Source organism: Phoca vitulina, unplaced genomic scaffold, assembly GCF_004348235.1.
Source record: "Phoca vitulina isolate PV1807 unplaced genomic scaffold, GSC_HSeal_1.0 scaffold22, whole genome shotgun sequence".
NCBI lineage: Eukaryota > Metazoa > Chordata > Mammalia > Carnivora > Phocidae > Phoca > Phoca vitulina.
The window spans coordinates 37677862-37697170 of NW_022589725.1; the positions used below are offsets into that span (position 1 = coordinate 37677862).

General features: G+C 41.7%; 1 protein-coding gene across 1 annotated transcript in view; it reads right to left on the bottom strand.

Moving 5' to 3' along the window:
• Positions 1–19309, bottom strand: part of AFF3 (AF4/FMR2 family member 3) — a 523317-nt gene that overhangs the window by 423442 nt on the left and 80566 nt on the right. The window contains exons 3-6 of the mRNA XM_032420156.1: positions 13302–13376; positions 10902–11022; positions 9548–9860; positions 9015–9397 (exon numbers count right to left, since the gene is read on the bottom strand). Coding sequence (XP_032276047.1) covers positions 9015–9397; positions 9548–9860; positions 10902–11022; positions 13302–13376 — 892 coding nt within the window. The remainder of the gene's footprint in view (positions 1–9014; positions 9398–9547; positions 9861–10901; positions 11023–13301; positions 13377–19309) is intronic.

Consider the following 19309-nt stretch of genomic DNA (forward strand, 5'->3'; position numbering starts at 1 on the left):
TGTTTAAATCACTATGACGCCATGGGAAAAGGATGGGGTGACCCTGAGGGAGGGACTGTCCGGAGGACCAAACCTACGGGAATTAATAACAAAACACAAACACAAATGAACGAGCCAGCAATGTGAAATCCCAGTGGGCACACTGGCAGCTAAGAAGTGCAAGTGACTAGAAGGTTGATTTGTAGGTCAACGTAAGGAAGGGTGAGAGCTGCCCAAAGATGGGATGGCTACCCCAGGAGGTAGAAAGTTCCCTCTTACCTGTGGGGGCTGCACACAGACAGGAAGAGCCTCAATAGGGATGTCACAGAGAGGAGTCAAATATCCCACAGGAGGTCTGGAGGAGACCTTCCATCACCCATGCTCTCTCTGTGAGGTTTTCAAAACATCTAAGAATTGGGGGGAGGGGAAAGAGAGCGGCTGATCCATATTTGTTCCCAGGGCTTATGTAGATCCAAAACTGAATGTACACATTTTTCTATTTTCTACTGTTTAGTCTTCTGTCACACAGATAAGGAGTCCAACATATACTGTGTATTAAAGGCATGCCACTGGCTATGTGGACCCAAATGCTATGTAACCAGCAATATTTCTGAAGGATATGTCTCCGAGACAACAAATAAACAGAGCTCTGGATAAATATGCGGATTATGTTTGCATAAGTTATGAAATAATGCATTACCATGAATAAGTGAAATAGGAATCATGACAGAAACAAGATCCATGAAGCACAAAATGAAATGTAGAGAGAAAGAGCCATTCTGGGAATCAGTACCCATTGTCATCAAGGAGTACCTCTATGAGCTCCATGTATGCCAGGCTATTTTAAATCCATTAAAACTTAATTCACATGGCAGAAAGTTTGAAACCGTGGTCTCCCCCGCACTGTCCCCTGTGCCCCTCACCACCCTCCTCATTCCATTCTTTTGCTACAGCTCACATCATAGTGGTCAGAGAACAGGAGCATCTGCCTGCCGCACATACACAGAGCACCGTACCCACTGCCCCCAGGCCAGGGCTCTTACTCACACCAACCAAACAAAGGAGAACAAGGCAAAAGAGGCAGAGCACATAACATCCCTGGCAGAGCCCCGGCCTGCTTTGGCTTTTGTTTCTGAGGCCAGCATATAGCTCCATGGTTTATTTTACATGGGCTGTGTTTACATACATCAGTAAATATGGTTCCTATTTCTCTTTGTAACAGCAGCTATAAATTACATGTTGGAAGTGTTTGGCTTTTCTCTTCCCATAAAAGGTTTGGCAGGAATTACTGATGCCCCAAGGAGAGGAGGTCAGTTGTTGGAGGGGAGTGACTTCCTTCACCCGTAGCCTTAAATTAATTAACTAATTCAACAAATACCTATTGATCACAAACTATGTGCCAGGCACAGTTAGGGAAGCTTCACTAAACAAAGCAGTAAAAGAACAGAACAAAATCCTTGCTTTTATGACATTCATATTCTAGTGAAATTCATCACCTCACCTCAGTTTCCAGATTCTGAGCTCTCAAACTGTCCAGGGCTGAGCACATTAGAAGGTAAATGTGAAGTAAACAGAGCTACTATCAATAATCATACTAATAATCCTAAGTTCTTATTGTGGATTTTTAAGTGCCTACTATGTGCCAGGCACACTATTCTAAGCACTGTACAACTATTAACTTATTAAGTAGTCATAAAAAATGCTATCAAATGCTATCAGGTACTGTTATAGTGAATTGTGTCCCTCACAATTTTACATTTTAGATAGAGATAGCGTCTTTACGTAGGTAATCAAGTTAACAACGAGGTCATTACGGTGGGCCCTAATCCAATATGACTGATGTCCTTACAAAAAAAGGGGAAATTTAGACAGACACACGTGTAGAGGGAAAACAACGTAAAGACGCAGGGAGAAGGCAGCCATCTTCCAGCCAGGGAAGGAGCGCTAGGACAGATTCTCCCTCACAGCCCTCAGAAGGAACCAACCCTACCAACACCTTAATTTCAGGGCTCTGGCCTCCAGAACTGTGAGACAATTTCTGTTGTGCTAAGCCAAGCAGTTTGCGGTACTTCGCCACGGCAGCCCGGGCACACTAATAAAGGTACAATCATGGTTCCATGTCAGAGATAAAGCCACTGAGACACAGGGTCATCTGGCGAGCCAACAGACTTGAGAGTCGAAGTCAGACAATCTAGCTCCAGAAACCATACTCCTCATGCTGTTCTAAAATCAGGCCAATTACTGCAGAGATGGGTCCCAGGCAGTATCACTTCTGAAAATGTCTGTTGATCCTAAAGCCTGCCCTTTGGCCAAAACAGAAAACTGCTCCGTCCAGGGGTAGCCGCAGGCTGCTCGTCACGCATGCGGCTACAGAATGGAACGTGTGACTAGCAGCAGGGAAACTGCACTCTCCTCTACTATAAAGGCATTGCTAACGCCAGTTAATTGTGTGGGTAAGTGATTCTCCTGCTCGGCCCAATTAAACACCATTTAATACTGTGTGGCTTCAAAGAGATCTGTTTCAATGAGTCATTCTCAATACTTACTACCTGAAAATTTTAACACTTTTCCTCAGCCCATATCTTGTTGACTTTATATTTCATTTAACTGGAAATAAAGCTCAAGTGTGATATGTTCTACTACAGGTAATAATAGCTCAGGAAAGCCAAATACACAGAAAGAGAGAGGAAATTCGATCCCAGGCTTGGCAATAAAATCTCAGGAGGGGGCTAAGCATTAAATAAGAGAGAATCACGTCACTCAGGCTTTGCTATATTAATCCAGGATAATCTCAGTCTTCAAGATTTCCATTATTTCCAACAAATAAACACAAAAGAACTTTCAGAATTTCATTTTTCTTTTTCTTCCCACCTCCTCTCTCTGCCTCTCTCTCTCTAATTCACACGCACGCACACAACCACTTCCGATAATATCCTCACTTCCGTATCTTGTTTGCTTTTGTCGTTTCAGAGGTATTTCTAGTAAGAGTAACATAGCCAATATTTACTGAATGCTTACTATATTGTCACTGTGCTAAGCACATGACGTTCTTCAACTCATCGATCGACTCCTCTCTCCAGTAACTCTGCCACGTAGATATTATCATTTTCTCCACACATAAGAAAACTGAGGCCCAGAGAAGTTAAACTACTTGCTCCCCGCCACATGGCTAATGAGTGGCAGAGCCAGGATTTGAACCTACACCTGGCAGACCCATCATCATTCCACTGTGTATCCCTGTGTATCTGAGAGGGTGCATAGGATTTCCAACCAAGAACAGATGAGATACAAAACAAGAGGCTTTTGTCACTGGACTGTCCAGTGATGCTTTTTCCAATGTGGGAGAGGTTCTTGGATCACATACCATCTCTTCAAGTGACTCCAAACACAGAGGGCTTAGGCTCTTGATTAGCCCCAGGTTTGAAGTCAACACACATAAGGTTGCAGTTTAAGGGCAAATAGCCCCGTAATCTGTCCAGATGCTTTCCGGGAGAGGAAACTTTATGAGAACTGAGAAAATATACAGGGAATGTAAAGTGGGGCTTTCTAATGGCCTCCCTCCGGGTCTCGCTCTCAACACCTCCATCCCTGGGAGTATTTTCCTACCTCAAGGCTAGAAAATGTGGTTTTATAATATGAGCCTAAAGGAGCCCAGAGAGGAAAGGGGATGGAAAAGGACACCGGCACCTTAACACAAGACACATTTTAATAAAGGGTTACAGAAATGGAAGATATTTTTAAGTGGCTAAGTGCTTTACCTTTAGGGCCGCACTAGCTGAACATAAAAGTGCCAAAAAATATGGAAACATTTCCACTTGCCAGCCTTCATTATGACCTTCAGAGTGACCCATCTATAAGATGGAAAACAGGGGCGCCTGGGTGGCTCAGTTGGTTAAGCAGCTGCCTTCGGCTCAGGTCATGATCCCAGGGTCCTGGGATCGAGCCCCGCATCGGGCTCCCTGCTCGCCGGGGAGCCTGCTTGTCCCTCTCCCTCCGTCTGCCTCTCTGCCTACTTGTTCTCTCTCTCTATCTCTCTGTCAAATAAATAAATAAAATCTTTAAAAAAAAAAAAAAAAAGATGGAAAACAAGTGCTTTCATCCAGTATCTGAGATCAAAGTTGTGGGTCTTCACTCTTCTAAGTCTAAGGGGTACAAGCTGGCCGCATCCTCACTAAGAGAACGCACGGCGTGCGTGACAGGGAGAGGAGGAAGCACGGAGCATAACCATCTGTGCTGTTACTAAGCCCTGCTGTCCCACAGGACGTGGCCTCGGTCTGCAGTGGGTGAAGGAGGACGGAGGTGATGATGATGGGGAGGATGAAACCACAACAGACAGGGAAACCGAGTCGCCAGCCCGGCCACACACCCTCATTTCATCAATGAGCAATCAGATAGCATACTTCCATTTGAAAACATTATACATCTCAAATGTAATTAAGAAATTTAGACTGGCATGAATATGTAATGTACACATTGCTCTGCAGATGCCTTTCCCGTCCGACAGGCTGGTGCCGACTTTAATTTGGAAGAAATCCATTTTCATACAAAGGTAACCAAGAGTGACAGGAAATAGGAAGCCTAAATCATTTATCTTCTGTGAACTTAGAAAAAAAATCAGTTAATTGCTTTTCTAGGAAGCTATTTTGTGGAATCATGGTGCTTTATCTTTCTGCTCTTATTCATGGTATAAATGGTGATTTTAAAATGCCCGTCATGAATATGCTGATTAATCAATACACCTTAAACTATGTAATTACTTATTTTAACAAATGAAATTCTGATCAACCAAAAACGGTTTCTCTGTTCTTGTGGATGAACCACTGTGTATCAACCACTAGGAAAACTCCTCATATACATACAGTCTATTAATTTATATTCAAATTCAGGTGTCTCTTTCCTTATCACTGACTCAGGTAAGAGCAGCAGGCCCTGCTTTCCTTCCGTCCTTCCCTGGCTTTTCAGATCTGTTCTATTCTCAGCCATCAGAGCCCTTCTGCAAGGGCGGCCTTAAATCATTGCTGCTCATTAAATTAGTAACAGAAACTAAAATGTGTATGTTTTGGAGTGCCACTGAAGCTGAAACTTGCCAAACAAACTAACTTCATGGCCTGTGAGGCCCATATTCCCATATTTTATCTCAACAGCACTGCATATTAGGCCTGTTTTATAGGATTGTCCCATTTCTGCCTTCCTGTATCACCTAGCATATATATATGTATTTTTAAATTCTACCAAGTTTGAGGCCAATATAAAGCACTCTTTTCAAATCTAAAATTATCATTTTAATAACAATTTCTTATTATTCCATGAGCCAAAGATAGATACAGCATGAAGCTAATGACGCATAAGCTCCAGGGCCTCTTAAGCGAAGATTCCTCCAAGGCCCCAGGAGGGGCCCTAGCAATGAGTTAATACTTGTTTTTGCAAAAATTTCAAGTATAAGGTAATTTTCTACTCCTTTTTTACTGAAGAAAACCCCAAAGACGGTATACATTTTAGGTCCCACAAAACTTGTATCTGCCCCACTAGGTTAATAGTCCCCAGTGTCTGGATCTTGAATTACATGTTAAGGGCAAAACATTTATTTTGTGTGTGTATGCGAAACAAAAAATGATTTGCTTCAACTGGAAATAAGATTTAGTGTGCCCTACCCTAGAATGTTCTAGAATGCATCTGCAGTCATTTCTTATGTCCCTGTCTCTTCTCTCACCTGACACTAGTCACCCTTCCAAGTGATACTCCAGGGAAGGCTCACTTAATGAGGGATGCCATCAAGAATAAAAAAGTCAGCTATAACAACAAAAATATGTTTTTCATTAAACACAAAACTGAGCTGGGGAAAACCAGCCAAGAGACAGGTGTATCAGTTAAAGAAACCCCTTGAGGTCTTTAACTTCCACATCAAATTGCACTGAATTTTTCCACACTAATTACCTATTATTGAAGACTAAAGAATTATAACAAATAATTCACCACGGCAGCAGATAGAGTGCAGATGTTGTAAGAAAAAGAATGAAGAATTTATGAAGTATAAAATCAGGCAAAAGAGATTCACAAATTCTCAATTTTTTAAAACAACACAAGATTTTTCTACTATAAGGATTATGAAGGTGAGGAAATTTTCTAGAACTAGAAGGCCAATTTTAAATTTAGTTTGGACTGTATGTGAGAGAAATTGCAAATTAAAAGCTAAGTGCTGGAGTTTAATTTATTCAATTCATGTAAATTTCTTGCAGGCAGAGATCACAACTTAGATTTTTTTTTTTAATTTCTTCTATTGCATTATACCTAGTCATTGATTTGATTTCTTATGAGGACTGTACCTACACAATGCTATTCAGCTATATTTGCATCTCCATTGTCTTTATGTCATTTTTACCTAACACTTCCTTTTAGCCCCTAAATCCTTCACACTGGCATAAGTCTCACTCTATAGCTAACGTCCTGGGAAACTATAGTCAAGTCATGAAAAAGTTCCCTTTTGGTCACAGCCTCTGTAAATTTCCCTAAAAAACGCATTCCCTAAATTATTAGAAATTAATGTCAGTACTATCAAGAGGACATTTTCATCTAGGTACTTATCTGTGTAAAAAAAATAGGCATTAATATTTCTTAATTATTTGCCATGTTTGTTTTATTCTCTCCAAAAAATAAAAGCAAATGTTTCCTCAAAAAGCAAAATCTGATTAGCTGATAAAATTCTTCAGTTTCTATGCTACGATTGTGCATTTTATAGGGATGCCCTATAAACACTGAGTGATATACTTGCAAAAGGTATTTTTGAATCTCTTGGAGTACTGTAAAACAAACAAGCAAACAAAAAAACTCTTTGAGTCTGAAGGATAGGAAATGTAACTTATAGATACTACCCTGCTGCTAATTGGGAAAGAGTCATTTTCTTATTATAATAGACTGGAGTGCAACACACAAGTGCTGCACAATTCAATTACCATATTTTCCATAATACACAGTTTTTTGCTAAAATAAGGACTGTATTATCTCCCCTACAAAAAAAAAAAAAAAAACCACAAAAACAAACAAAAAAACAAATCCACCAATTAAAACTTTGTTCTGTGAACAACACTTCTTACCTCTTTTCTATCAATGCATGATTGGCCTTTTTAAAGTATTCAGTATAAAATGTTAGGAAGGGAGCAAGCGGACAGGCTCAATGTCATTACATGGGGGAAATGAAACACTTCCTGTATAAAAGCTCTAATTTTTCTTGGTATGACTTTCTATCTCAGGCATTTCCCTCTTTCTGTGATTACTGAACCGTAGTACAATGTGTCATTCTCAATCTGGGGTCTTGGAAGGGCGTCCTGAAAGTGTCCACGTTATTAATGACATACCCAAAAGCCTAATGAAAACTGTACAGTTATCTGCATAAGGCTGTACTGGCTATCAAAAACGGGCTTTTAACCAGGCCTTTATCAGCTCATTGGGTTACAAAGTAAATAAATAAATTACTACCTAATAAATTTGAAGTTTCTCTGGCACATAAAAATCATTTTAACAAAGAATCAATTGGGATTAAAATTATAACGGATTCCTGGCAGTTATAGTCACCTCTGTTCAAGGATAAGCCATGTTTTATTTGCCAGGTCATTTGATGATGATAACACAAATCAAAGGGCTTGATAAATTCAGTTTTATAAGGTGATATTCATATGTGTTTCCTACAAACTTTCCAAAACATAAATGCTTGCAGAAGTTATATGCTGCTTCTATTAATTCCTAAGAATACTTTATGGAATCCATCATAAACGAATAATCAAAAGGAGTTACTGGTGTACATGTCACTTAATTTCCTCATTAGAACCTGTGTAAACATCTCGGAATTAAAAAAAATATATCTTCTCTAAGGGCACTGTGTTGATCTCCCAATTGGTGCACGGTGCTTTCTGAGGTGAGAGCTCAGCTCAGAAATGATTAAGTTCAGCCTTGTCAGACTCCCAACAAGAAACATCAAATCATTTTGTGTTTTATTTGGTCACTAAATCAAATTAAGATACAAAGAATATGCTAGCCACAGTGTTATTCCATCTTTAAAACCGAATATGTCAAAAAGAAAAAAGAAACTGAATAGTTCCTAAGTCCAATGCTCTAGAATTCACATTTTATGTTAGTTAGTATATCACATCACAGCAAAACAAAAAAATGTGCATGCATACTTTTTCGTGTGTTCTTGACAAGTGTCATCAATTTGGAATATAGGATGAAATGTGTTTCTCTAAAACAAGACTTCATTTTCTATCCAGATTTACTGTTCAAGTAGACCAGACTCTTTGCTACTTCTGCGATTATGTGATTTGCCTTTTTGAGTTCTCATATTCCACACACCTAGTCTACACATTTTGTAATGCAATAAATAAATACTTCAGATTAAATTCAAGACGCAAACCAGAAGAATCTGAACTAAAAGATTTCACTCTCTTTATATAACCTAAGACCATTTTCACGGGACAAGGAGAGTCCTTACTTGATTAACATCAATTAACCTGGATTTTAAGTATTATAATATGGATGGGACATCTGATACATTTGAATATTCACCATATTCAATATTGAGTCATTTAATAATTACTTTAAAAATCATTATAAAGTTTCCTTTACGTTTTGGAACATTTCAAAACTGGCAAAAATGTTGAACTTCTGAACTCTTTTACATAAAAATTAACCTCTTTATACATGGCCCTTACAATACTTTTATTTCTAATATATACTATCCATGTCGACACTGACTCATTCATAAAAAAAATCCCTTGAACTATATTGAAGGAAACATTCCTTCCCGAATGAACATAGACACATAACTGCATATGTTGGAACTTAAAAAAATGATGATAATCAATTTGAGATTTTAAGAAATTATTATTTATGTGTACATCCTCCTTTAGCGATTGCTACAAATCCTACCACACAAAGTTGTTCACACGCTGAAAATAAAGAAACATGGGCATTGAATTTATAACTGTCAAGTCATCACTGAGATCAACTCAGATGTATGTAGGTGGCATTGAGAAAAGACTCACCTCTTGTTTGGGGATGCTGAACTTGGAAAGCTTGGCCTTGGCTCTGGCGGACTCTGGCTTGGTGGCCGGGACTCCCCTGTATGACGTGCAGTGCACACCGGTTTCTGTGGATGACTTAAGCTTTGGAGACTCATCAGGAGCCTGATCTTGGCCGTCCATCGGCCGCACGTATGCAGTTGGTTTCTGCTGGACCAGGCTGGGTTTTGAAGCCAGGGATGGAGGAAAGTTCTGAACACAGTGTCCGCTGCCGCTGTGCTTGGCTGCCATAGCAGGTGGCCTTTCCTGGGTCTGAAGACCCACCTCTACATTGCACACTTGTTTGGCTCGTGGCTGCTGTCTGCCAACACCATCTCCAAGCAAGGTCCTGAGAGAGCCTTGGTGTGCTGAGTTGGAAGAAGAAGAAGAAGAAGAAGAAGAGGAAGAAGAAGAGGAAGATGAGGATGAGGGGCTCGACACAGACTGGTTAGGTTTTTTATTATGGTTCTTTGGGTTAGCAGATCTGTTCAAATCAAGCAACCTGTGTCCGTGCTTACTTGCTCTCTGTTGGCCATCCGATGGCGGGTGCCCAGGCTTCTGCCAGCCCATGGTGCCCCTCTTACTCTGCTGTGTGGGGACAGCGGCTGGTGTGGAAGAAGCAGTGCTACAGACAGACGAGGGCTGGGTCTGGGCTCTTGAATCTGCAACAAAATGTTCATCGATCTTGTTCACAGGAGCCTGAGGAACCCCAGGTTTGGGAACGCCAACGAGATGACTCTGATTAGACCTATCAGTTAAAAAGTCTTTCATTTCATCGTAATTGCCTAAAGTATTCTGGATCCGGTTGGAGAGCTCATCCCCCTTGTTCGTCTGGAGAAAAGAAAAACACAACAAGCACCCTGTCATTAGAGAGAAGAGAAACACAGGAGACAACGGAGAGGTGCCTTGCTGGCTCACAGAGACAGGGTTGTCACATTCAGAATGAGAGCTGGGAGATGAAATCAGAATCGTCATCTCTGAAGTCCATCCACCCTGCATCACGCCAGGACCAGGAAGCCGTTAAGAGCCTCAGACTACATCAAAAGGGAATCTATCCTCAGTGGGGTGATGCAGCTACGGAAACCAGAAAATATACCACCGTAGCTTCGCAAAACCATCGGGATTGAGGCTTTCCAGGATTGGGGTTTCTTTTCTTTTATATAGTCCCTCTGGAAGCTTTTCTTAAAAATTCAAATTTGGCTCAAATTGTTCTGCTGCCAATTTCTAAATATATAGTGATTCTTGTCAGAAACCCAGAGTGACAGGCAGAAGAAGTCAGCATACAGCTTAAAATGAACACGGGGCTCAATGTGCAAGGAGACACCAGCCTAAACTACCCATGGTTCCGTGCAGGCCTCAGATATTAGTGAAATCTCAGAAGGTCTTTCATTTTGGAAGACAGCTTGTATCTCTGGCCTTTGGTGTAAATGAGAAACAATCCAGCAGTTTTTTTCTCATTACCCTATCAGGTAGCCTGACCGCAGTATGACCCATGTGTGGCAAATAGGTTACCCAACCTCTTTTTATTTCCGAATAGCTTAGGAAAAAAAAAAAAAAAAAAACATACAAGTGGCATTGACTTTGAAAATCAATGCAGAAATGAAGTCTACACTATGGAAAAAAATCACAGCAAGCAGCTCTCATTATTAAGCAAAAGTTATATTTTACTGAGGCAACAGGCAGTCAAGTCGTGTGAACTGGACACCAAGATTTGTGGGAGAAGACCTCATTCTGAGTGGCTGAGCTGTCTTCCTGGGCTGAACAGGCAGAAAAGCAGCTGAAGTTTGGTGGGTTAACTCTTCCAGGAGAGACTGTCATCACAGGGGGAGAGGTACAAGTGAGGGAGAAGACGAACAACTGAAAACCATCTACCTTGTAGGGTTCACTGAAGAGGGAGTAACTTGAATTAAATGTGCCATCATCCTGCTGAGTTTCCTGATTTCTTCTTTCTCGCTCTTTCCTCCGTAACACATTTCTATCTGGTTCATAGACACTGCGTCAGGAGAAAGAAAAGAGAACAACCACATAGGAAAAAGTTAAAGGCTAAAGCCCAGTGGAACATTCACCTGAGTGCAGAAGTCTGGTTCATGGGCGAATGGCCGTGATAAGGAGAACAAGGATCAGATTAGAGCCAGTCTAATCAAGCAGTAGGAGCTTGGGTGTCTGATAATTACATTCTTCAGGAGGAAAAAAAAAAAATCCTTAGGGCAAGTTCCAACCTGTACTAGACCTCTCTGCCTGATATGTAAGACAGGAAATATCTAAGCAACTTTGACAGGAGAAGACTGAAAGTAATCTTAAGGCAGACGGTAATTACAGCGATGTGTAAATAGAAATTATGAGCCTATTTCCCCTTATGACATAGCCTCTGAGTGTTATATGGGAATGCTCCTGTTCTTGTCTTTCTTTCTTTTTTTTTTTTTTTCTTTTGCATGGCTGTTTCTGTACTGATTCTTTCATTAACTAGCTCCCTAAAGAGCTGTTAAAACTCCATGCTGCAGTGGTTTTCACAGTTATGAGCCTTCTTCTGATCTCTGTTAATCAGTCAAGTCGTCAAACTACTACTGAATCAATTCTTCCTTCTGATATATTTGACACTATCACTCCTCCTAACTATGAAAAATGTGCCAGGAGAAAGGGGTGCAGGAAACGCAGGGAGAGAGTGGAAATTGAATTACGGTATGTCATCAAGGATCTCAGCCTTTTTGTTAAAGAAAATTAATATCTATTCTCCCAAAATATAATTATGAAGTGACCAGACACCAGATAACTGGGAGGACTAAGGGAGAAATAGTGCTCCTTCCCCCTCATAAGGAGAAAATAAAGGGGCTAATTCAACTACTAATAAGGAAGTGACCCATTAACTGAAGGAAGGAAATACACTTGTTTTTTCAGCTCAGTATATAAAGAAATCTGGCCTCGGTGGAGAACTGGCACGTCCCTCAGAATGAGCATTGTCTTCATTTCCTAGCAGAAGCATTTGGTTTAAGTGACCTTGTTCTGCTTCGAGCTCCCACCGAGGCTAATGCACAGGTGCCTGAGCTGGGAGCCAGGACAGCTGCCTACTGACTCTGGTTCTCCCATAACCAGCGACATGATGATGGAGAAGCCACACAATCTCTCTGCACCCCAGTGTCTTCATTATAAAACAGAGATGTTTCATGGCGTTGTAAGGTTTAAACGTGAAGGTAATCTACAAAATGGCTTTGGAATAGCTTTAGGTGCCCAAACTCCAATGTACCGCTTTTAAATGTTAATAATGAAAGGAGCTGTGGGTTCACAGAAACGTATGAAAAGAGCGAGATTCTGTTTTGTCCTGTTTTGTTTTAGCTAAATTGCTATCCTGAGTATAAGAGAGAACATCGTGCCATGTAGCTGTAGAGGGCACAAATAAAATGATCATAAAATAAATACTGCTTATCCTTCTAGCTCTGCCCGGGGGGACAGAATATACTTTTAATTTGCTAAGGGGCAATGCTAAGTACGCTTCCAGCAAGGCTGTGAGAACACCTAAGGCATTTCATTTACATTTAAGATTAGGGAATGTTAAAATACCCAGAACATGTCACCTATTAGCATTTTAATTCATCTTTAGTACGTTACCCAAAGTTATTAGATTGGGGAATCCAACCAGTGACCTTCACATAAACGGAGGCTACAGCCACAGCCTTACCAGCTGAGAGGCTCACAGCTCCGACCTCGCCATCACTAAGAACTCTGGGCGCTACGGTGACAGTGACTGGCAGAAGGGAGGCATAAGATGAAAATGACACTCTTATTCACAGAACCAGGCTTCCAGTTCAAAGAAGAGGCTATGATTGTCCTGCCCTGCTTGTGGACATTTGCAATATGAAACCCCAGCTTTCATGAACATTCCATGGATTTCAAATGGGGACTGCTCTGACGACACATGACTCATGCTGTGGATGGGCATGAAGTGAGCTTTAACAAAGAAGTAAATTCGAGTTTTACTATGAACCTGCTCACTTTGGGACCAATACCAGCATCCACAGTAAGAAAAATAAGCTTGCATTGCATGCACTGCACTTCTTCCCCTCTCCGGCACGTACGGACATCTGGGAAGCACCTACTGTGCAGAACTCCATGCACAGAGACTTCCACAAACATGCTCGCTGCCCTCAGGCAGATCAAACCAACACACACACAAGACTGGTGTGATGCATGAAGCGGCCTTATGTGACATGGAGCAGGCAGGTGGTCATTTAGGATGATTTCAGGGCTTCTGAGAGGCCCCCATGCCCAAAATAATACCTCCTGCATCGGCTGGCTGATGATTGAAATTCCACAACTAGAGAGTCATTCCTCTGGTTTAAGATGTCTTCACCCCTGTAAGAAATGTAGACACCACAAGAAGGGGAAACACTTTAACCTGATCAGCCCTTGGTATCTGAACGTGCATGAGCTTGTCAGCATTTTTGCCAAAGGCCAAGGGGAAAGGGCACAGGACATCAGGGTCCAAACAGGAGGTGTAACACAAAAGGGAGGGACAATATAGAGTATAGCAATGAAAACAAATTTATAAACTCTACCTACTTTGCCCCATGGGTTAGATGTTTAGCATTAGGCTAAAAGCCATAATCAATTAGGCAGCTATCAGACTTGCTACATTTTCAGGGTCAGGGAGTAAGAATCACTTCAAAATATGGGGAAGCTGGAGGGTAGAGGCAAGCTGCTCCTCTTTAACTAAACCTGCCTCATTCCCCGATCTATTTAAAGATAACCAAAAGCACTCCAAGACACACACCCCTGCTGCTAAAGTTCTCTAACAAGGCTCTGCCTGCACACCCAGCCTATGCCTTCTCATACTAAGAAGGACTGAACGCCCTCAGGACCACCCACACATCACCTCCTAATAGAAATGCGCTGGCCATCTTTTATGGGACGGCCACGATGCTTGTGCCTGCAGTGCCCTCCATGCCACCAGATGAAACCAGAAAGACCAAAAATGACAATCATCCCCACCTTCTCCAGAAGAGAGCAAAGGAAACCCAAAGAGAGAGCCAATACTTCTTCAATGCCTTCCCTTTGGTTTCTCTTATCCTTCCTTGGAAGGCAGCTCTGTTGCCTTCACTGAGCATTCAACTTTTCCTAATGGTGACCCACCTGACTCCTTCTCCTTCACTAGAACCACAACCCCTACCTGTCATGTCAGGCCTTGGAAACTAAAATGTTATCTGCTTAAAGCAAATGTCATTGTAGAGAAAGTCTGGACTTGCCACCCGCCATCTTTCTCTAAGCATCTGAACTCTTATCTTTTCTACCAACACTAAATGTTTTAACTCATAAAGACAGTATCTTCCCGACAGTGAGTCCACCATTCCACTAATTACCAGTGAAATCTGTGCAGGTACTTACAATTCCGGAGAGTGCCTTTCTCTTGATCTCTCACCATTAAAACTCAGTCCTCTTCCCTCCTCTGCCATTCAAGCAATGTAAAGACCATGCCATTTGCTTTAGAAGCAAAGGAACCTTTCCCCTGACATGCTGGAAGTCATGTCAGCTTCCCTGGGGATGGTTGACTAAAGTTGTAGAGAATTCTGATTCCTGGCATGCCAATATATACATTAGACTCAGTAAGAGCCTCGTGTTATGAGCTGTGTTATTTTTTTGTTGTTGTTACTAGCAGATGGTAAAATCTCTATCATCTGTAAAGTTATTCCTTATTTCCATGAAAATTATAAGAATCACACTCCTCAAATGTATGTCACCAAATGTATTTATTTATTTTGTATGAAAGTGGAGGCAGCCAACTGCTACAGTATTATTTATTATTTATTGCAGATGCATAACATTCCCAGGAAATGAACCTTTTTAATCAACTCCCTTTAAAAGACTTATTTATTTTTAGAATAAAAAAAAAACAGCCAATGAAAAATGTAGTAAAAACATTTCTGATCATTTCCCTTTATTTGTTTTTAATCTATAAAATGAGGTAAGTGTAGGGTTGAGGCCAAAGCCAATTATGCTGATTAGGTAGAATAGAATTCCAAACATGAAATTATCACCATTTCCAAAATCACTGTATTCTTGATCATATGGTAACAGTATGAAACCAAATAATAGTAATACCTTTGAGTCTGATGGCTTCTCCCTTCTACTGAGCTCAAAATACTTCACACATAGGTCCCTAAATTATCCTTACAATATCCCTTGGAGAAAGACAAGGATGGTGGATATCACTACGGGGCTAACTTTTTTAAAGATCAAGGAACTTAGGATAAGAGTTCGATCATCAAAACAATGTCATAAAGAAGCCATCATGTAGAAGGGACAGCAATGTCAATCCATGGAAGGGGAGCGACCCAGGAGTGAAAGGTGGGCACACTTCCTAAACCCTGATGTCTACAAGCCCACACTATCAATAAACAGTGAATGTGAGCCTCATAAAAGCAAAACAGGACAAATGAGACATAGGGAAGCTACTTTGCATTCAGAGAGAACTAAAAGGAAAATTCTGGAATAAAGGCTGGGTTGTTAAAATTGTTTACAGTCCCCCAAAAAACAAAAGACAAAAATCAATTTCTTTCCACAGTCCACAAGATAAAAGGATATACTTGTAATACAGAAGAGTGGCCTAGAGCACGGATGAGTGAATTTAAAAATTATAGACTCTTAAGTAATAAGCCAGCCAGGGCTGCTGGTATCACCATTTTCATCAAATCCTACCCATCCCTCAGCCTGCTCTCTTTTCTGCCCATGCAGCCCTACTGGGGGGACACGTGCTGGAGCTGGTGGGGCCACCTGCTCAGCGGAGCCTGGGTTGGACCCGGAAGGCCTGGCTGGCCAGGAGGGGCTGCTTTCTGCCCTCCAGCACCCATCCACATGCAGCCTGTTTACATTTGAACATTCGCTGCAAACAAACTGCATTTCCCATGGAGGAGGCTTTCAGCCAAAGGTATATATAGCTAATTGCACCCCTTGACTAGAATCGTCAAAGTGTTTTCTTCTTTAAAACACACACACACACACACACACACACACTCTGTCCTACCTACGGGCATATCTCCAGAGTTGAGGTCTGGAAAACAAGTAAATTCAAGGAGAAGAGAGAGAACCACCTCTCACCGATCTTTTGAAGACAGTTACCATGTTCTCCATGGTTAAAAACTACTCTCCTCTTCATATAGCAGAAATACAATTCACTTCCGTGCAAAAGCATTTCCTGAAAGCCATGGTGTGAGATACAGGGGAGACAATGAGGGCTGAGACTGGCCTTTCCTGCTGCTGAGAAGCTATGGTTCAGGAGACAGGAGAAGAGGGAAGGGGCCCATTCTAAAAGAGCATGTTGACAGCACGTGGTTGGGGCATTGCAGAAGGGAGCGCAGGGAATCCAGAGCGCTTCCTACAGAAGATTGCCTTTGAGCTGGGTCTTGAGGAAAGGGCAGGTGGAGGACAGCGAAGGGAAGAAGAGCTTAAAAGTCCAAGATACACAAATTACTATTAAGTGGCCTTCGACAGTATTTGGAGGAGGTGACCTTTGCCCTCCCCACACCAGCCCAGTTCTTTAACCCGCTGGAATTCCACATTTCAAGTTTCATTTGCTTGGTTTGCTCCACCGCTACCCTGTCATTGCTTCCTTACCCTAAATAAGGTTATCTGACCCCTTCCTGGAGCAGGCTGGGTTTGGAGTAAATAAATGAAGGGTGGACGCAGGGAAGAATAAAAGACACCCTGTCCCTTCCTTTACAGTTTGCATCAGGACGGGCCTTGAACACCTCGACCACAGAGAAGACAATCTTCTGACACTCCGAGTCCTTGGACAAAATGCTAACCTGCCCCTGGAGTGTGCACTGGCAGCCACAGGGGCAAACAGGAAGGAGAAAAGGCACTAAGTAGAGAGAAGAATGTTTCGTAGAAACTCTCCTGTTCTTTGGAGCAGAAACATCAACAACTGTGTATAATTAAAGAAACTTAATCAAACACTGCAAAATTATAACAATTGCTTTAAACTTAATGAGTCAAACTAATTATCATCTCTTGTTATTTATAAAGCAAATGATAAAAGATCAGTAATCCCTTCTTCAGTCAGAGAAAAGCAAGACTGTTGAAGTATACTTGTGAATTCCTTTCTTAATCTCTAGACAGAGCTAGGAGACTGAAAGACAGGAAGGTGGTCAGAGTGAGCAGGTGAGAGAAGCAAGTCAGACAGAGACAAGGTGGGTTGGTAAAGAGGCAAGGATCCCCCAACTGGAGTCCTTCAAGGCCCTGAATGCTTGTAGCCATGGTGCTGGTGCTGGTGCTGGTGCTGGGGGTGAGGGGTGAAGGGTAGGAAGGATGATGTTGGTAGGGGTGGTGAAGAAGAAGGAGGTATGGGGTGGGGGGTGATGGAGGTAATGGTGGTGATGATGGGGGTGGGGATGAAGGGGGTGGTGGGTGTGGCAGCAGTAAGAGGGCTTGGGGGAAGTGGGAGGGGATGGGATGTTGGAGGGTTGATAATGACGGTCATGGGGATGGTGGTCATGGGAGCGATGGTAGTGGGAAGAGTGGTAGCAATGGGGTGGTAGGAAGGGGTGGGGTGGTGGTAATGGTGAGAACAATGGTGAGGTTGGTAGGTAAAGATCTGCTGAGGAGTGAGGACTGGTCAATGGTGCATATAACAAACCCTTAAATCCTGAAGAACATCACTCGGCCCTGCTCACTTATACTAGACATTCCCACACCTCTTTACTCCATTTTCCCCCAGCAGCATCACACCACTGGCTTTGCCAACAGCTTTGTAAGTATGACCCCCAATATTATTTCTACCATAGGTACCTTGGAAAAGTCAGTCCAATCTTACTTGTTTGTCTCTGATCACAAAGGTGATGTCAATCTTAATGCAGTCTTAAAAACTCTCTTTGAGAGCATTTACAGATCTCTGCCTCAGGGCTGCCAATATGTTCTATAAGAATGGGAAAAGAATTGAGGGTGGTTCGTGCCAGAATCACTTGTCCTGTACCACAGCTTTGGTGAAACTAGGAAACAGGAGTCACAAAATAATGAACCCCCACAGACAAATTTAGCCCACAAATATTCCACAGAAAAATAGGCTTTTGGGATCATCTATAACATCTTCCCAAACCCATCAGGCCCATATTAAATTTTGCTAATAACAACAACACTTTACTACTACATGCAGCCACTGCATGAAGTACTTTACATGCATTATTTCACTGAGTAGTTTTCAAAACCCCAAGAGACATTATCCCCATCTACCAGTGAAGAAACAGGAGGCTCTGAGGTTAACTAACTTGTACAAGTCTCATAGCCAGTGAGCGACAATGCTGGGGTCTGAAGCCAGGCAGTCTGGCACCAGAAACCAAATTCTTAGACTCTGCTCCGCTGGCTCCCTGGGGAACCTGCTCACTGACAGGCTTTGACAAATGGTATCCCCATCTTTTGCTAGTAAATGCCAGGCAGAAGGGTGTTAATTTTCAGATCATGACCATTTCAGTTCATTCTTCTAAGATTGGCTAAGACTCCTTGGTTGATAAGTGTTAACTCAAGAATTCTTCTAAAACTTATAAAATGTAACAGAGATAAGCAATTCAAATGAGTTAGCACTAGCAATTAACTAATACTCCAGTCCCAGAATTCTGTATGGTGAATTCCTTAAAAATTAGGGAATACCATAATTACACTAATAAAGACACGATGCTTCTGCAATATGGTGCTGGACATTCGTCGGTTCTTTACTGATCATTTAGTGAGTCCTAACTCCATTTCTAACTCAGTGGAAATGATGACTGCTCCAACTCTCTCTTATAAATACCCTCCAGTGAGTTTTTAGAGAGATGACAGATAAATGACAGCTTTGCATTTCCAAGGGTTAAATGCTTTTCCTGAGGGATCTTAAGTCTTGATGCCATGAGAACAAGTGTCAGGTTCTAATGGAATTGTTCCATTATAAATAAACCACCAGGTTGTATGACAAGCAGCTTTCAAAGAGGCTTTCCACATAGTATAAACAGAGAAGTTAATTTGAGTTTCTTAACAGGACCTTTTTCCTTTAAAATATAAAAGTGCCTTGGGATGAAGCAATTACTCTGATTTACCATCTTCTCCTTGTTAGAATATAAAGATGCAGCAGAGCTTCACAAAAGCAGTAGTAACCTAACCAAACGAGACCCACCTGTAAAGTCCCTACTACGCTATTTCAAAGAGTTCACGTCCAGCCAGCAGCAGCTCTCTGGTGTCAATCACAGCGTACATTATTAGAAGGACGCTTACTCCCAGGACTTTTCATGTTAGAGCCAATAAAGTACTTTTCCTCCACCAAA